The sequence below is a fragment of the Cryptotermes secundus genome, unplaced genomic scaffold (assembly GCF_002891405.2).
Source record: "Cryptotermes secundus unplaced genomic scaffold, Csec_1.0 scaffold1356, whole genome shotgun sequence".
In the NCBI taxonomy this organism is placed as follows: domain Eukaryota; kingdom Metazoa; phylum Arthropoda; class Insecta; order Blattodea; family Kalotermitidae; genus Cryptotermes; species Cryptotermes secundus.
Genome location: NW_019731598.1, coordinates 361,580 through 377,930, shown reverse-complemented (window position 1 = coordinate 377,930; position 16,351 = coordinate 361,580). Strand labels below are relative to the sequence as shown.

General features: G+C 42.2%; 1 protein-coding gene and 1 long non-coding RNA gene across 2 annotated transcripts in view; one reads left to right on the top strand and one right to left on the bottom strand.

The window, feature by feature from the left end:
• LOC111867265 (microtubule-associated protein futsch) overlaps window positions 1–16,351 on the bottom strand; it is a 272,255-nt gene that overhangs the window by 19,974 nt on the left and 235,930 nt on the right. The window contains exons 3-5 of the mRNA XM_023856968.2: window positions 13,514–13,686; window positions 8,408–8,624; window positions 4,106–4,458 (exon numbers count right to left, since the gene is read on the bottom strand). Coding sequence (XP_023712736.1) covers window positions 4,106–4,458; window positions 8,408–8,624; window positions 13,514–13,686 — 743 coding nt within the window. The remainder of the gene's footprint in view (window positions 1–4,105; window positions 4,459–8,407; window positions 8,625–13,513; window positions 13,687–16,351) is intronic.
• LOC117282547 overlaps window positions 658–16,351 on the top strand; it is a 266,690-nt gene continuing 250,996 nt past the window's right edge. Inside the window, exon 1 of the long non-coding RNA XR_004513324.1 lies at window positions 658–1,245. This is a non-coding gene — a long non-coding RNA (uncharacterized LOC117282547). The remainder of the gene's footprint in view (window positions 1,246–16,351) is intronic.

Genomic DNA, 16,351 nt, shown 5'->3' with positions numbered 1-16,351 from the left:
ATGTTACTTCATTTTCTACAGAAAAAAGTCAATAAACGTTGCACACTTTGCTACGATATATTAGCACCTGTAGCACCAGTTCACAATCTTAAAAAAAATGGCAGTTTAAAAATCGACTGCAATTTGCTATGTGTTTTATGCCAGTTTCGAATTGTGTCCTTATTAAATCAAAGTTTCTGCTTAACTTCCCGCTGGGCTGTATTGTAGTTATTTCATGCAAAGACATGCGGTATTCTGTAAGTTAAAAGAGATTTTTTTTTAAATACTATTAATTTTGGGATTAATGTTTAATAGACGTCATTCTCTTCCATTTTCGTATTTGTTCTCAAAAGTCCGGGTAGGCGGCAGAAACCTGCTTTGCTCCCTTCTTGTGGGTGCCCGTGCTCACACGTGTCGTATCATGCAATAAATATATAAACAATTCAAACACAGATTTCATACTAAAATGAACCATTCACTCTTAACTATTTTTCTTTCATTTCATTATAACTGCTGGAATCCGTCGTTCGAATACTAACAAGTTAGGAAATGCAGCCTTCCTTAGCAGTTCTCTTCATCTTTTTATACTTATGATAAAAAGCCGCAAGCCTTACGGAATGTTGTTTTGGAAATACATCATGTGTTTAAATTTTCTGTACAACTATCATTTGAAATATTTTTCTCTAAAAAAAGAGGCATAATTAGCGATTTACATGCGAATTACTTTCAAGATGCACGCCAAGAGCGTATAGGCCTTAACGCAAATTGTTCCTCATTTATATCGGATTTTAATGCAAACTGGAATGTGTCAGTAAATTTCAATAAAACTCGCAATGTCAAATTTCATGAAAATCCGTTCTGTGGTTCTCGTGTTTTTTCCAAAACCGGAAGACATCGCGAATCTAGCAGAGAAACTGTTCAGATTTACACCGTGAAAGCGCCAAGAATTCGAATTAATCCTACTGAAAAATTCATTCGATAATTAAATTCTGCTATCGATATGAGCTTATGACTAATCTGTAGTTTTATTTCTGTCACCTTCGCCGTGTGATGTGTGTTGTGATGTACGGTGGATAATATTGTTTTGTGAAGAATTCAACTGAAAAAGTGCTTAGAAGCAAAAAGATAAACCGTTTGAATTTATGTGATTATAGACTGAAAGCAGACACTGCATGTTTGTTCCTGTGTTGGACTGCTGAATCCACAGAAATTTCGAGGTTATGAGTTCCTATGGCGGGCATGATATACGTGCAATGGATTATATAAGTAAGTTACATACTGGAGTTACTATATTTCTTCACCCAAGAGAGAGATTTGCGGCGTCAGACTGACAATGTGATTAGAGATGCTTGTTTAGAAACAAAATGAAAATTATTTTAATGTAAGAATACTGATTAGTCTGTTCTTATTGCCAGACAGACCATAGAACGCAAAACACTAATGATGGCATTTGCAAAATTCTCTCATTCACGATAACTTCCAGAATACATTGATTTGTTATTTGAATTGTGTGACAGGGAGGGATATGAATGTTTGAAATTGAGTTGTCAGAAAAATTATTGGAATTGCATAATTCCTGTCAAATCATATTATATTTCTTATTATCTAAAACGTTTTGTGTTAGATGTACTATGAGAATGTACTGTGCATAGATTCTCTGAAAGGTATGTTCTTGTCTGCATACATTGGATACAGTTGTAAAGAATTGGCTTAGAATAAGAACGAATTAATATAATTCATAGGATGGAAGGTTCAAAAGCAGGTACAAAGAATGTCACTTCATAAAACAATAGGAAGAAAATGTTTAAGCCTACATGAAACGTATACTCTAGGTGACAGAAGGAGGTGACTGCAATTTGCAGAACCAAGTGGTAGTAGGAAATTTAAAGTAAAGTACTATCTCTAGGATGTGATTCCATTCAGTCTAGTAGAAATTTGCACACCTATGGGAGGAACATACTGCCACCATCTCTGAAGTCAACGAGTACATCAGGCAATAGCTAAGAAGAGTTTCTCACAAAAGTCTGTAAAACTTCTACCAGACCATGCAGGATTTGAGGTTCTCACAGTGGTGATTATGAAGAGTTCTATCTTTTGTGGGGTAACACCATGTAGTCTGTTGAAAGTCAACTGTCGACACAGTGTTATGTCCTAGAAGATATGATGGGCCATGTGTTGTGTATGTGGTATATGCTTCTATTTGGATCAAATATAACGGTCTGACAGAGATGTAAGATGGAAATTTATATAAATACTCTGAACTATTTGCATGTCTTTAAGAATTTCACTGAATTCCACAGTAAGTTTTAAAAGGAAATGAAATTTAAGTGAGTCACTGTGTGCAAACATGGGTGAGGGTAACAAGCATGTCTGTGCATAATGACAGATGCATTTATCTGGCCCTTAGTGGTGCATCAGACAACTAAAAGAGGAGGAATTAAGAAAATATTTTCTCCAGTAATAAAACTTCAGATATTCTGCTTGGAACTAGCTGAATGCATTGTGTAGCGTACACACCACAGTACCCCTTAACTGTATATGCACCAGTTATGAAAATTGGGTTGAATCACTGCTCAACTACAGGACTGAAAGCTGTGCTTTCCCTCGTGTGTTCTTTTGAAATAGAAAGAGAAAACGCTTCTATTGTTATCAGGTTGTGAGGTTGCATTTCCATTTGACCTGACCTCTAGAGCAGGATTTTCCACATGTTTGATGACTGGAAGTGTGTTAAATCATTCTGTCAGCAGTTTGAGAAAATGGGTAAAGATTAATAACGGCTTATGTTCGTAAACCTTCCAAATTTGATGAAGACAAGTAGTTTGTGATATATAGGACCCACCCATCACCTTAATAAGTGCCATTATTGGGGCTTTAGAAGTCCCGCCTATACTATCAAGCTGAGTGCTGGTCTTCTGTGTCCTCCTCTCCATTCCGTCTTATGAAAGGTTAATATTTTTGTGGGTTTCATCATCTATTCCGTCTAGACATCTTTCACAGCTCAGCTGTAGATCCTTAATTTTTATACCACAATCATTGTATCATTTATGCAATTCACTGCTGTGTCATTTTCTCCATTGACTTTTTAGTTTTTGGCCCATAAATTGTCCCGAAAGCCTTTCGAAGACCGATACGTTACTTTCTTCCCCATTTGTAAGGGTCGAACATGCTGCACCAAAGAGTAGGACCTAGGACCAGCCTTAGGTTGATGGGAAGGGGTGGATGAAGTTTCACAAAGAAACCAGCCATACTTGTTGGATTTGTGGTTCTCACTGCAGTTGCTATGAAGAGTACAGTCTTCTGGGTTGTAACGCCGTGTAGTTCAGAGACAGCCTGATGTTTTGGTGCAACATATCGCCTCTTTTGGCAGGGTCTAACAGTAAGCGAAGCAAGAAAACTGCATGAACAGGCGCTTAGCTTACTGTTCGCTTCTGTTGGTTTCTACTTTGGTTTACTCTTCGAGTCTCAAGGTGAAGGCGATGTTACCCCGAAACGTCGTGCCCTCTAAAAATTGGTAGCATTGCAACACAGAAGACAGTATTCTCCACAAGACTTCTTCAGACTATCTTAGGTGTACATAGCAGGGTACTGTTTTTTCCTCCTCCTTTCAATGTACCATCTATTGACGGAAATGGTGTACTAAGCGATTAACATCAAAACAATCTGTTCGGCTAAGGAAGTTTCAACGCGATCGGCTCGTGGCACGCAAATGGTTAATTAAATCCGTTAATGCTTTCAAAACCTATAGTTCACTGGCATTAAATTTATCTTCGAAAAAGAGAAGCACTCAGGACCGCCCCTCTGGTCCAGTTGTCAGAGTTCCTGGCAACAGATCCAGAGATCCGGGTTCAATTCCCGGAGCTATCAGATTTTCTGAGAAGTAGTGGGTCTAGAACGGCGTCAACTCAGCCTCATAAGGATAACTGAAGAGCTATTTCAAGGAAATAGCTGTTCCGGTCTAGAAAACCGAGATAAACGGCCGTGGGGATCCGTTGCGCTGACCACGCGACACCCTCTATCTGCTAAAGTTGGCACTAACTTCACTGACAAGCGGCGGTCACTCGGTCGGTATAGTTCGCTTGCGGACTAAGACCATTGAGTTTAGTTTTCTTTTAAGAAAAGCACTCACTTGTAGGTTGCAAAAGAAGTGTCCTATCTGCGGATACACAGAATTCTGCTTCTTCCTTCTAAGAACAGCGGACATTCCGTTTACATTTCCGTTATTGAGTCTTGTCATGAGGACGGCGTCAAGTCGGTCCAAATGGCGAGCAAAATCCCAGAAGCACGCTTTGCGAGCAAAACCACCATCCACCAACATGTTGAAGCCATTTATGCCAAATAGTGCAGCATCTCCTTGGCCACCAGGGAACACATACAATGTTGGATGACTAAACCGGATGTTTCCAACCACATCTGAGGGCTCTAGTAATTGCTCCAATGATGCTGGTCGCAGGAATGGGCTGACGTAGGTGATGAAGTTGCCTGGTAAGAGCAAGCAAAGAAATATGTCAGCAACTTCGTAGGAATTCGTGAACAGTTTATCAGCTCAGTTGATTATGAGAATAGTGGTATACGGTCTGGCATTATTATCATGGCTGTACAGTTCTTTTGCTGGGTCTTGACCAATTTTTCAGTTTCTTGATCCTATACACAGTGGGTAGGACACCTTGCACAGGAGATCAGCCCGTCGCAAGGCCTCTATCTACACACACAACAACACAAAAACAGAATAAATGCACACAGTCTACTATTCCTTGAGTGGGATTCGAACCCATGATCCCAGCGTTCGGGCAAGCGAAGGCAGTTCATGCCTTAGAAGATGGTAACATTGGAAGTTATGTTTGAGTTGGTATTAGTGTGTTCACCTTTGTAGTGAAGATTTCTCGGGTGATCAGCCGTACAAAAAAGAATACCCCAGATAGCAGCAGCGTTTATGTAATATTGTTATTCTTTCAAGTTTATTATACTGGCATAAACACAGTCGTGTTTCCAGAATTTTTGAAGTCAGTGACGTTAGGTGTTTTTCAGAAAATTTGTTCAAAAAAGCTCGAGTTGGAATTTCGGCGGGCTTAATAATAATAATTCAGTTCAATTCTTTATTATTTATGTGCCGAGTCAACAGCCGCAAGGCCAATTACAGACAGAGCACAGTGCAGATAAAAGTAATTACATTATAGACGAACACATTATAAAGTCAAAGACAAATTACAGGCAAGCACTGGGGAAAACACAATAATGTAGAAAAGTAAACAAACAAACAAATGGTGATAATAATAGCAATAATAATAATTTCATAACATAAATCTAAGTGTTATTAAGAAGTGAGAAATGAATCATATAAATATTTAATAATAATAATAATAATAGATGATGTTAGGGACTGAGTTTCAGAGTAAATAACTCCTGTACCCATTGGAAAGCAGGCTGGACAGGCCCTAGAACCGGCCTGGACGCTGTGGAGAACAGAAACATTTTTTACTCTGCCGGGAATAGAACTCCTGTACCATTAAGGCTCGCACACACAGACGCGATACTCAGCTCGGTACGGTACGGGACGATATCTAATTACATTGCGGTAAATGGAGGTCCGCACACTGGCGCGGTACTCCGAGGAACGCGATATTATCGCAGTCGGTATATCGCCTCGGTATTTCGGTCTACCGAGCGCGCTCGGTAGACCGCTCGGTATCGCAGCGGTAAATAGTCATGGATCCGTCTTTGGAGGAAGAAGTTTTGCTTTTAGCTGTCGCTCTTGATGAAGACGAAGGTGAATCCCGGCAAGTATTTTACTGAACACTAAATCTGCGTAGTTCTTTTCCTCCACATATTCAGTATGCCATATATATGTACAAATATTTACAATTCCATAACGAGTCTCTAATTAAGTATGTATAAGTGGTTGCTATGTGTGTTCGTATTTAGGCGAAAGAGACGAATCACTTGGGTTCATGATATAAACTTGTCAAGAGAGGAACTAGGGGAGTTTTATACATTGATACCTCAACTCCTGAAGGACGAAAAACGGTTCTACATATATTTCAGGATGAAAATTGACAGGTTTGATGAAATCCTGAGAGCCATCGGGCAAGAAGGTATCACTAAACAATACACCAATTGCCGGAGGCCTATTCTTGCCATTAAGTGGAGGATTTTTTTTTTGAGACCCATAGAACTGAAAGGAGGAAATATAAAACACACTGTATCAGCAGCGTGTTTGCTTCATAATTTTCTACGTCTCAAAACCCGTGATGAAAAGTACAGGGAAGAACTGCTACGAGTGGAGCCACTGGAAGGAGAAATGTTCCCTATCCAGCCTTTACGTCTCCCAAGGGCGGCAAACGTTAGCTACGCCATTAGAGAGCGGGTTGTTGCGTACTTCAACTAGATGACTGCCCCTGGAATTCATGTTAGTGAACGGAATTGGTGCATAGCCTACACTAAGAATGCCCACAGTTACTGTATACTTAACCCTATATAAATATATACAGATTTTTCTACTTGCTGTCTCTGTTCATTGTTAACAGCCAATTCCTTCCACTTTCTATCCTTAGCACGTGAATCCTTGTACATCGGACGATGAGTATCGTACAATAAAGCATTTTCTTTGACGAACTCTGTTATTTGTTCCATTTGGTTACCCATGTCTTTTCACTTACGTATAGATACTGATTGAGTGTGAGTCATGGCCAGCTGGTTATCGGGTGTCAAAGATTCCCGAGTTCCCGAGTGTCGCGGCTGTGTGCGCGGTCCACTCGGTAAACAGCCGCTCTCGTCCCGAGTGCTATATCGTCCCGAATCGTATCGCGTCTGTGTGTGGGAGCCTTTATAGTCCAGGCCTGACCGATCAGCTTCTCGAACAAAGATGCATGGTTCGACATGAACATGTTATGTTTATTTATCTGTTATTTCTTCTCGCGCTTGTGTTGCATTCTTTTGTTAAAAGTGGAAACTAAAAATTGATAATGTAATCAGAAACGTGGAAGTTCATGGAGTACACGATTCATCTTCTTCTGTACTGGCGCTACAACCCTGTGTGTGTCTTAGCCTCCCATATGGGTTCGTAGCAATGATATTTACCGGGGCTGGCTCGTTAGCCCAACACCCAACGCTTCCCCTGCCCCCTAACCCCTTTCACCTGTCCGACATGTGTAGCTCTACCAGGAGTTTACGCTCCCGCCGGCATAACTCTCCGGTACATTGGGGCGCTCAGAACTTCAGCCCATGACATGGCGTTAGTCTTCGACGAGAGAGACGATTCTTACACGTGCATACAAAACATAAGAGTAAAATTATTCTTATTTATAATTAATTAAGCATCACGCCATGAAAATGTGAGGAAGTGGAAGAACAACTCCACCATTCTTGGCCTCGGCACTAGAAGGAGATGAGTGGTCAGATTCATGCCCCTACCGCTTTACCCCTGGGGAAAGAACCAACTGGACAGCAGGGTGTGTAAGCCCCAGTGCCGGTTTAGGCGTTGTGAAAAAGAGAAATATCTCGCTTTTGCCGAGATTCGAACCCCGGCCCACCAGTTCATAGCTGATGTCACAATTTCTTAAACTTCCTTGCAGTTTTGTGGTTTCAGCTTTCGGGAATAGGTTGAAATTTTCAAAGTTTCGGCAAACTTTCCTGTTGCCATCTTTAGGGCTTTTGGCAGCTATCATATAGCTCCAATATTAAGTAGTGTGTCGGAGATAAAGCCGAGTCTAATGCAAGGGCAATATGTTAAAAAATGTAAAGCGACCCTTGTAACAGGCCGTGGGGGCCCATAGGGTTGTGAGACGTCGAGGCTCCCATATTTTGTAGACAATCGGTTCACACATGGCAGTGAGGTTGTCAGCTTTACGCGCCGGCCGCTCTTTAACCCGCCAGGAAGATTCCTGGTACTCATTTCTGTTAGAGGCTAAGTCGGCCCGAGAGCCATAGTGCGGATGGAAGGATTAGGTCAATTAGAAAAATTCAATGGCCTCATTTGGATAGAACTAGAGCTATATATAGGTAAAACAAGTTACAGTTGTCCATGTGATTAACTAATTAAGCATCACGCCATCAAGGCGTATGGGGGAGTGGGTGGATGTGGAACCAAATATTCTTGACCTCAGAACTAAATTGATGTGAGTGGTTATCTTAACGCTCCGATCGCCTTACCCCTGGTACCAGTTTGACAGGAGGCTGGGTGGACCCCAGAATCTGTCTGGACGACGTTGAGAAAACAAAAATATCGTTCTTACAGATACTCGAACTCCGATCCCTCTGCCGCCCATCCCGTAACCAGTCGTTATACCGACTGCACTATCCCGCCACCCTAAAGGCATTAACTCTGAAGATGTCCGCTGCAAGATTTGCCGAAACGTTTGATAAACCCTGAAGATTTGACTCTGACCGAGCTTCAGCTGAGAGAAACAAAGGAGAAGCAATTCACTGCAGTTACCTATCGGCGTTCCTCCTGCAGTGAGGTGGTCGTCAGGATTGACCCGCACCTTACAGGAGCGGGCGAAGGGCTCCTTCGCAATTCGCTCCGTAGTCCAGTCCCCTTCCGCTGAGCAGTGAACGTCCACAGTGATACAGTTCTCATAAGCCCGCAGCACACGCTGTACCTCCGTCTCCACGAACGCGTCAATGAAGTCGACCAAGGAGAACGTACCATCCTGCGCAAATACAGAAGGATTGGAGCTGTGGATATCACGGCGGTGTCCGTCCGTCTTATGGGTTGTAACGCCGCGTAGTTTTGGAGAAACGTATTTTTGTCACCCAAAAATATGTTCCTCCGAATTTTCGGGCTCGATCCGAACCACACGGCATTACAATCCAAAAGATTGTACTGTTCACGGTTACCACTGTGATACCCTCTCGACATTAAAGTTACATACCATATAGCCACAATGTACGCAAGAGAGAATGAAATAACTTGAGTAACAAAAACTTTATAACATTTTTTTTTCATTTTGTAGGTAAAATTGTCCCTGTGTTTGATTACTTAAGCCCTATGCCATTAGGACATATGGTGGAGTGCAGGTATAGCTTGCTCCATTCTTGATCTTGGCACCAGATGGAGGTGAGTGGTCAAATTCACGCCCCGACCGCCTTATCTCCAAGGAAAGAGACTTCGGTGCCCTTTGGATACGAGACTGGATGGGCCTCAGAGCCGGTCTGGACGCTGTGGAAGTAAAAAATATTTTGCTACTGTCAGGAATCGAACCCCGGCCGTCCAGCCAGTTATCCGTCGCTATACCGACTGAGCCATCTCGGGTCCTGTGTTTTAGTATCAACCAGGAAAATGTTTTCCGTAAGATAAAGTGTACTGGAATAAATACATTGCTTATTTAATTAATATATTACAATTGACCGTTGTGAAATCTCACTGTAATCTGCTGATGCATTATACCGCAGCCGAGCAGTGAAACAGAGTTGCGTATGTGTTATTTATACGGATACGTATTAAAGGACTGTTATGCAAGGAAACTGCGGTGGACATAAATCAATTTTGCACTGTAAAATCGGTTGTGGTCGCCTAGCAACAAGATGAAGGACGAAAAAAACTCCTTGAAAGGATTTTATATAACTTCAATGGTCGTTAAGAAGGATATAAGTGAAATGGTGCCGGTTTTTTGTTAATGTAAAAGGTGTATAAATATATTTCTCCCTTTGAATTGTGTGTGCTTAGGTTAAAAATCTTCGTACAATGGACGATCAATGAAATCACGGCATAGGAGCCTTAGATCAGACGTTGCTATGAAGGTTTGCAGTCAACTTAAGCCATCCGTAATAATTTCGTACTTAAACCCTTCATACACAGAACCGAACATATAAATAAAAACGAAAAAGGTTTTTGTGTTTTCGTTGCAAAGCCAACTCCCCATATTCTCATAGATTTGAGATAACTGAAATAAAGCAAAGAATGGGAATCAGAATCTTACAGGGAATGACCTATGTAAACCACGAAGAGTACTGTATTCTGGGATGTGACACCGTGTAGTTTTGTAGAAGTTCCGACACTTGAAAGGGGTAGAAAAGTAAGTCACGCAACCAAGAAGGAAACACAGGTAATCGCTTCTTCCTTGTATAGCTTATTCTTCGACTCTGAAGATGGAAGCAGTAAGCTCCTTCGAAATGTCGGTGAATTACCAGACGACACAACGTCTTTTCATAGTTAACCCTGTGAAGATCTCAAAACCAAATTTATCTGACTCATATTAACTAAGCGTACTCGTAGAAAAATCATGTTCCTGAAGAATTGTGTCTTCTGTTATATGTCATGTAGTCCGTTGAAACTCAACAGATGTTTCCGAAGATCATATTGCTTCCATCTTCAGGGTCGAAGAAAGAGCCAAGCAAAGACTAAGGCAGAAAGCAGCTCTCTCACGCTGGTTAATTTCTTGACTTATCCGATCTTGAAGAGGCAGGCCACATGTTCGTCTGAAACGTCGACTTTTAACGGAATACACGGCGTTGTAGCTCAGAGGAAACTCTTGGTAACCACCACTGCGAGAAGCTCATGTCTTACAGATTATGTTCGTATTTATCAGTTTTGGCTGGTTATACCCCGTGGACTACCATACACAGAGTCTGCGTTTTCGTGGCATATAAACGGGAACTCCGACAATAATTTAGAATCACTCTGTATATCTGGTTACGTGTCACTCGTTGTGTCCAATATGTTCAGGCTGTACTCTCTGTAATCAGCAATGTAAACAGCAGGGTCTATTGGAATCACTACTCAGCATTTGCATTATGAACATACATTGTCTCGTGTATCGATTTATGTCATATTTATTCATGGCTCATTCAGGGACAATTACATTACCTCAGAATATATAGCTTCGAATGTTAGGATGATTAATGAATGATGAATTGAGGAGGATGTGATAGGAAACGGGTGTGGCCTGTTTCAAGGTACTATCACGCTGTTCGCCAGAAGGGACTAAAAGAAACAATGAAAAAATTCATGTTAAAGAGTACACTCTTAAGGGTTGTTAACGTTATTCAGATTAATAGAATTCCATCAGATTCTGAACGGAAGATATCACCTATGCTTTGGGGCTCGAATAGAAAATCAAAGAAGAAACCGGAAATAAAATGGGCAAAAGTAGAACGGAATTAATTCATATTCATTTTTTTTTAGATTATTTTAGCGGCAGCGTTGAGTCACTATGCTACAAGTCGCAAGTTCGCTGGTTCGATTCCTGTCGAGTTCATTGTATTTTTCGATTGACATAATCCTTCCAGCCGCACTATGGCTCTGGGGACGACTCAGTCTCTAACAGAAATGAGTATCAGGAATCTGCGGGCGGCCAGCGACTTAGTCTGACAACCTCACCGCCATCTGTGAGCCAACTGTGTAGAAAATATGGGAGCTTTGACGTCTCACAACTCTATGGGCCTCCACGGCCTGTTACAAGGATTGATTTCTTTTCATAGCGATGTAGGTGAGAGAACACGATAAAGTAACAAGTTTTCATATGAATTTATTTAACTTATATTCCCTATCCATTTTAGTTCTATTCGCGTTCAACGTCTGTTGCCCATGTTCTTTCTGTCCTGCTTTATTTCTTTCGTCTCATACCAGTCACTTTTCACCTCCACTGTCACCTAGTTACGGTCTCTTATGCGCTCTCTTCTGTGATCATCCGGAACCTTTGCTAACCCCGGGCTTGTGTTGCACGGACCAGGGTGAAGAAGGGTCCCGCCATGCGTGCATTCAATTTACGCGAATTCAGCCATACGTGCGCCCCTCCCTTTCTCCCAAATTAAATAGCGCAGGAAATTCCGTGCCCCTTGCCACTCTTTGAGCATAAGACCGGACCCTGCCTCAGCTCTCGGTGGATGGGTCCCCTCTCTCTGTGTTTTCTTACGTAACTGAAAACAAAATGACCGTATATCTTATTTGCAGTGTACTCTTTTATTATATACATTATATGCATATACAGGGTGTCCAAGGATGAAAGGTCAATAATCTGGGAGGTCATATTATCGGCCATATTAAGCAAAAATATGTATATGTGTATGTTTCCGAGATAGGGCTGTTTCACTGTATAGTTCCAAAATTGTTGATAAGAAAGAGATATTACGTACTGTTTCTAGTGATGGTATTTATTGTTCAAATGACAAACTTGCTACAGTTTACGTAGTATAACACATTTTTGAAAATTCCACCGATACTATGACATCCCAGAATATTGACCTCTTCTCCTGGGGCATTCTGTATATTGCAGGGCATACTCTAAGAGCCGGAATAGCGCAGTCTGTATAGCGACTGGCTACGGGATGGACGACCGAGGGGTCGGAATTCCAGTTCTGGTAGGATCAAGAATTTTCACTACTCCACGTCGTCTAGACCGGCTCTGGGACCTATCCGAATGGATACTAATACTCTATTGTACATCCTACTTTAATTTCTACTGTCTCCATACCCTATCGATATTGGTGCCCGCTATCTCCCCTTTCTGCCAGCGAGGTCGGCCCTCTACTGGCAGGGGTACCCGATAACTCTCCCCTTTCTGCCAGCGAGGTCGGCCCTCTACTGGCATTGGTACCCGATAACTTTCCCCATCTACCGGAGGCATTGGAAACTACTTGGGCGGGAAACGTTTTTGCCTAATTTTGCTCAGAGGTCTCCTACAGACATGAGGATCTTTTACGTGCCGCAAATCTACGACACGGGACCCACGGCTTAAAGTCCCTCCCGGAGGACTTGTTCCTTGAATTTTTCCGCCCTTAAAAATTCCACGACCTCCGCCCCGTTTGAACCCGCGTACCTTGAGTCATGAGGTGGGAACGTTACCCCTAGACTACGGAGGCCGCTCCCATAATCGTAATACCCACTCATCCCCCTGAGAGCCACTGATTTTCCTGACTGATGTTCTGAGCATTGTCTGTATTTCTCTTTTCTTCCACCTTAAATTTTTACGTTTCGGAAACTGGTTTAGTTGTTACCTTAAGCAGATGATAGGAAAATGTAAGAGATTTTATTCCGGTGGGCATTTTAGCAGAGATAATCCCAATCTCTGGGCCAGCTTAAATTCACGTGATATATGGTCTGTACTCTTTTGTTACTTAACAGCAGCGTAGACTTGAGGATAAAAATAACATCGATCTTACAGAAATATGATCGCGAGGATGTGGACTGGATTCATCTGGCTCAGGATAATGATTATTAGCGTATGAACACGGTAATTAAATTCTAGGTACTTCAAAAGCGACAGATTCTTTGACGAGCTGAGCAACTGTTTTCTAAATGAGTTCAATCTATTTAGTGACTCATCTAATCATTCGTTAGTGTATTAAAATTAATACAAGGTGGCCCGAATGTCAGTCAACTAATTAGTAAAATATGTACTAAAATACTTCAGCAATTTCTTAATTACTTATTGAATTTACAGAAATGTTTCCGTATTCAATGCATGACTCAGAACACTGTGATACTGTTCTAGAAATTGACCGACAAGTTTAAATTTGAACATTCCCATTGACACGAGAGAATATTTTAAATTAACTGACTTTTGGGCCACTCTGTAGTGGTTGTCTTCTTTCGTCTGACCTGGAGGATCCAAGAGCCGTTGCCGGCGAAGCTGTAACCCGCGTGGATGAGATGCCGGTGTCGGGTGAAGCTGGACAGCAGGTTGCGCACGCACTGGAGCAGGGTGTTCACTTGAGGATGGATCAAAACTTCCGTCACCAGATTCTCGGTGGCATACTGGATCAGCCTCTCGCCTGTGCGGATAACAACACTCTTAAACCTTCCTTTCATTAACTAACATAACCCTTATCTTACCATATAGGCCTATATATTGTGGTGTAATTGCTCAAAGCAAGAATTGTGGAGCCAGAGAAACAGCCGTTGCTAGGTAATGCCCGCACGCAACAATAGAGGAATTGTCACGATACGGGATGTGACGCGTTCAGCCGTTGCTATGGAGAGACTGGCTAAGCACGTTTCCGCGGAGATGAATTCACGCAACAACAGGAGAGCAGTGTTTTCTGTGAGGTCCATTCCGAGGGGTCATGAAAAGGAGAAAGAAGATCGTTTAAGTCAGTTGAGTTTCGAGACGCCAGCGTGCCAGGTTATGAACTTGGGAGCAGATGAGTTGATTTGAGGAACTGAGGCATTAGAATTCTTGAGTGCAGTTCAGTGGATTTGAAAGTCTGGTTATGAAGATAATACTTTGTGTGCTATAGTACAACGATATTTGAAGTTTGTAATTCACTGAGATTCTTACAGGTCCTGTGTTAAAATCCGTTACCAGGAAACGACTAGTGGAGGGTGTAGCAGGCTGAGGACACTGGTGTGTGCTTAACGAAGAACTGTGAAGTGTGTAGATCAGCGATAGATCTGTAATTACATGTTGTTCCAAGTTATGTGTATAAGTGGTCAATAAATCCAATTCATCCAATCCATAGCCCGTCTAATATTCACTAATGCACTCGACAATATAATGCGTTTTGTAACGAAGAGATAGAAACTCACCATAAGAACTGCACGAATCCCAGGGTCGTGGGGACTCAGAACAAAGAATGAATGCTGGCGAGGACCAGCAGCAATTTACATGTCTGTCTGAGATGGGAGTTCTGAAATTACATGGCATCGGGTACTCTAGCAGCGAATTGTCGAGAGTTGCATGAATGTAAGTTATGTAGTGGGTCATGAACGAGCAAGCGATCAGTCTTTTGTTTTCATGTATAGTGTATATTATTACAATCCATGAAGTTTTCACGGCGGCGAAAGTTGATAAAGTCTTCTCCGGCAATCAGCCGTGTCATCTGGTTAAAAATTACCGACGTTTCAGGGACCATCTCTGATGTTATCGGCAAGATTTACGAAAAAAGTAAAAAAAAAATCAAGTTTCGGTTAAATTGTGAGAACATCAACGGAAATTTCGCATAAAGACGAGTAACTGATGTATATCTCACTAAATATTTACCAAAAACGGAAAAGGTTTCAGACGAAAGTTACAGAGAAAAAAGAATCACATACGTGTATAATGCTGTAGCGTGTACAGGCGTTACTATGCAACGATCTTGAGTTGGACGGATATACCAGGACCGTTGTTAGGTGACAATCGCAAACAAAGATGTTCCCGCAGCAACGAAACGACGCGCATCAATAGAGGTAGGAAAAGGCGGTTTATACTCGGTCCGTGCCGAGGGGTTATGAGGAAGACAACGGGGGCAACCAAGTCAGTTCTCTATGGGACTCTGACACAAGAAGAATTCAGTTGGAAGGGAACCGCATTTCAGAGAGGACATGAACCTGGAAGCAGAGAACTACACATTGTGAGGAACCATTACCAGGAAACTTCTAGTAACAAACTGAGATCACTTGAAAGTGTGCTCTTGTGATTTGTGAAGTGTGGAAATCGTAGTTAACGACTTTAAGTGGTCAGTAAGTCCAGTTATCCAAAACCCCAACTATAGTCACACTCCACGTGACAATACTAATGACAATTTCTCCCTCGTAAACGGGGTTTAAAAATAATTAATTTTCATGGAATTTTTCAGAATTCGGTGAAACTAATTTGTGCAAGCAATATAGGTACAATCCCCCCCCCCATTACCTGCCAATATTAGAAAACTATTTTTAAGAACACTAAGGAGCCAGGATAGCTCAGTCGGTATTGCGAAGGCTTAAGGACTGGACGGCCGGAGCAAGAAATTTGTCTCTACTCCGCAACGTCCAGGCCGGCTCTGGGGCCTATCCAGTCTCCTATCCAATTGACACCGGCGGTTTTTTCCCGGCGGGGGTAAAGCGGCCGAGGCGTGAAACTGAAGACTCACCTCTAATTCCGAGATCAAGAATGCTGGAGCTATCCCTCAACTCCCCCGTAGGTGTTCATGGCGTAATGCTTAATTAATTAAGCCCAGGGACAGCTTTAACTGTTTATCCCAAAGCCTAACATCAGGTTTGCAGTATTTAAGAAGAAAAACGTAACTTGACAAAGCAGGAGTTGGCGCCAGCCTGTGTGTCATGACTGCCCGTGCTTACTAGAAACAAATTCAGACTTATTAGGCTGTGCTGAAAACTTCCTCCTGGAATGAAGTTGCTTAGTTCACTTGGATACCAAAGTTTTGAGAAAAACGTGCTGTTTCCGTAATCAGTATAACACTTATCCTGCAGGTGGCTCTGTAGTCAGTTCTTAGATATCATTACGGTCGCACGACTGTTGAGACCTTTGGCGGACAAGAATGTGGTTGGGGAAGGCCGAGGCTTTCGGTACTTGGGCCGCAAGTGGGCCCATTTTACCGGCCCCGGATGATAATTGAGAGAATGGCATATTAGAGGTATAATGATCGACAAGGGGGGAAACCGAAGTACTTCGAGGAAGTCTATTCCCAGGCTCACTTTGCCCAACACAGACCCCACATGGCTTGCTCTGGAACT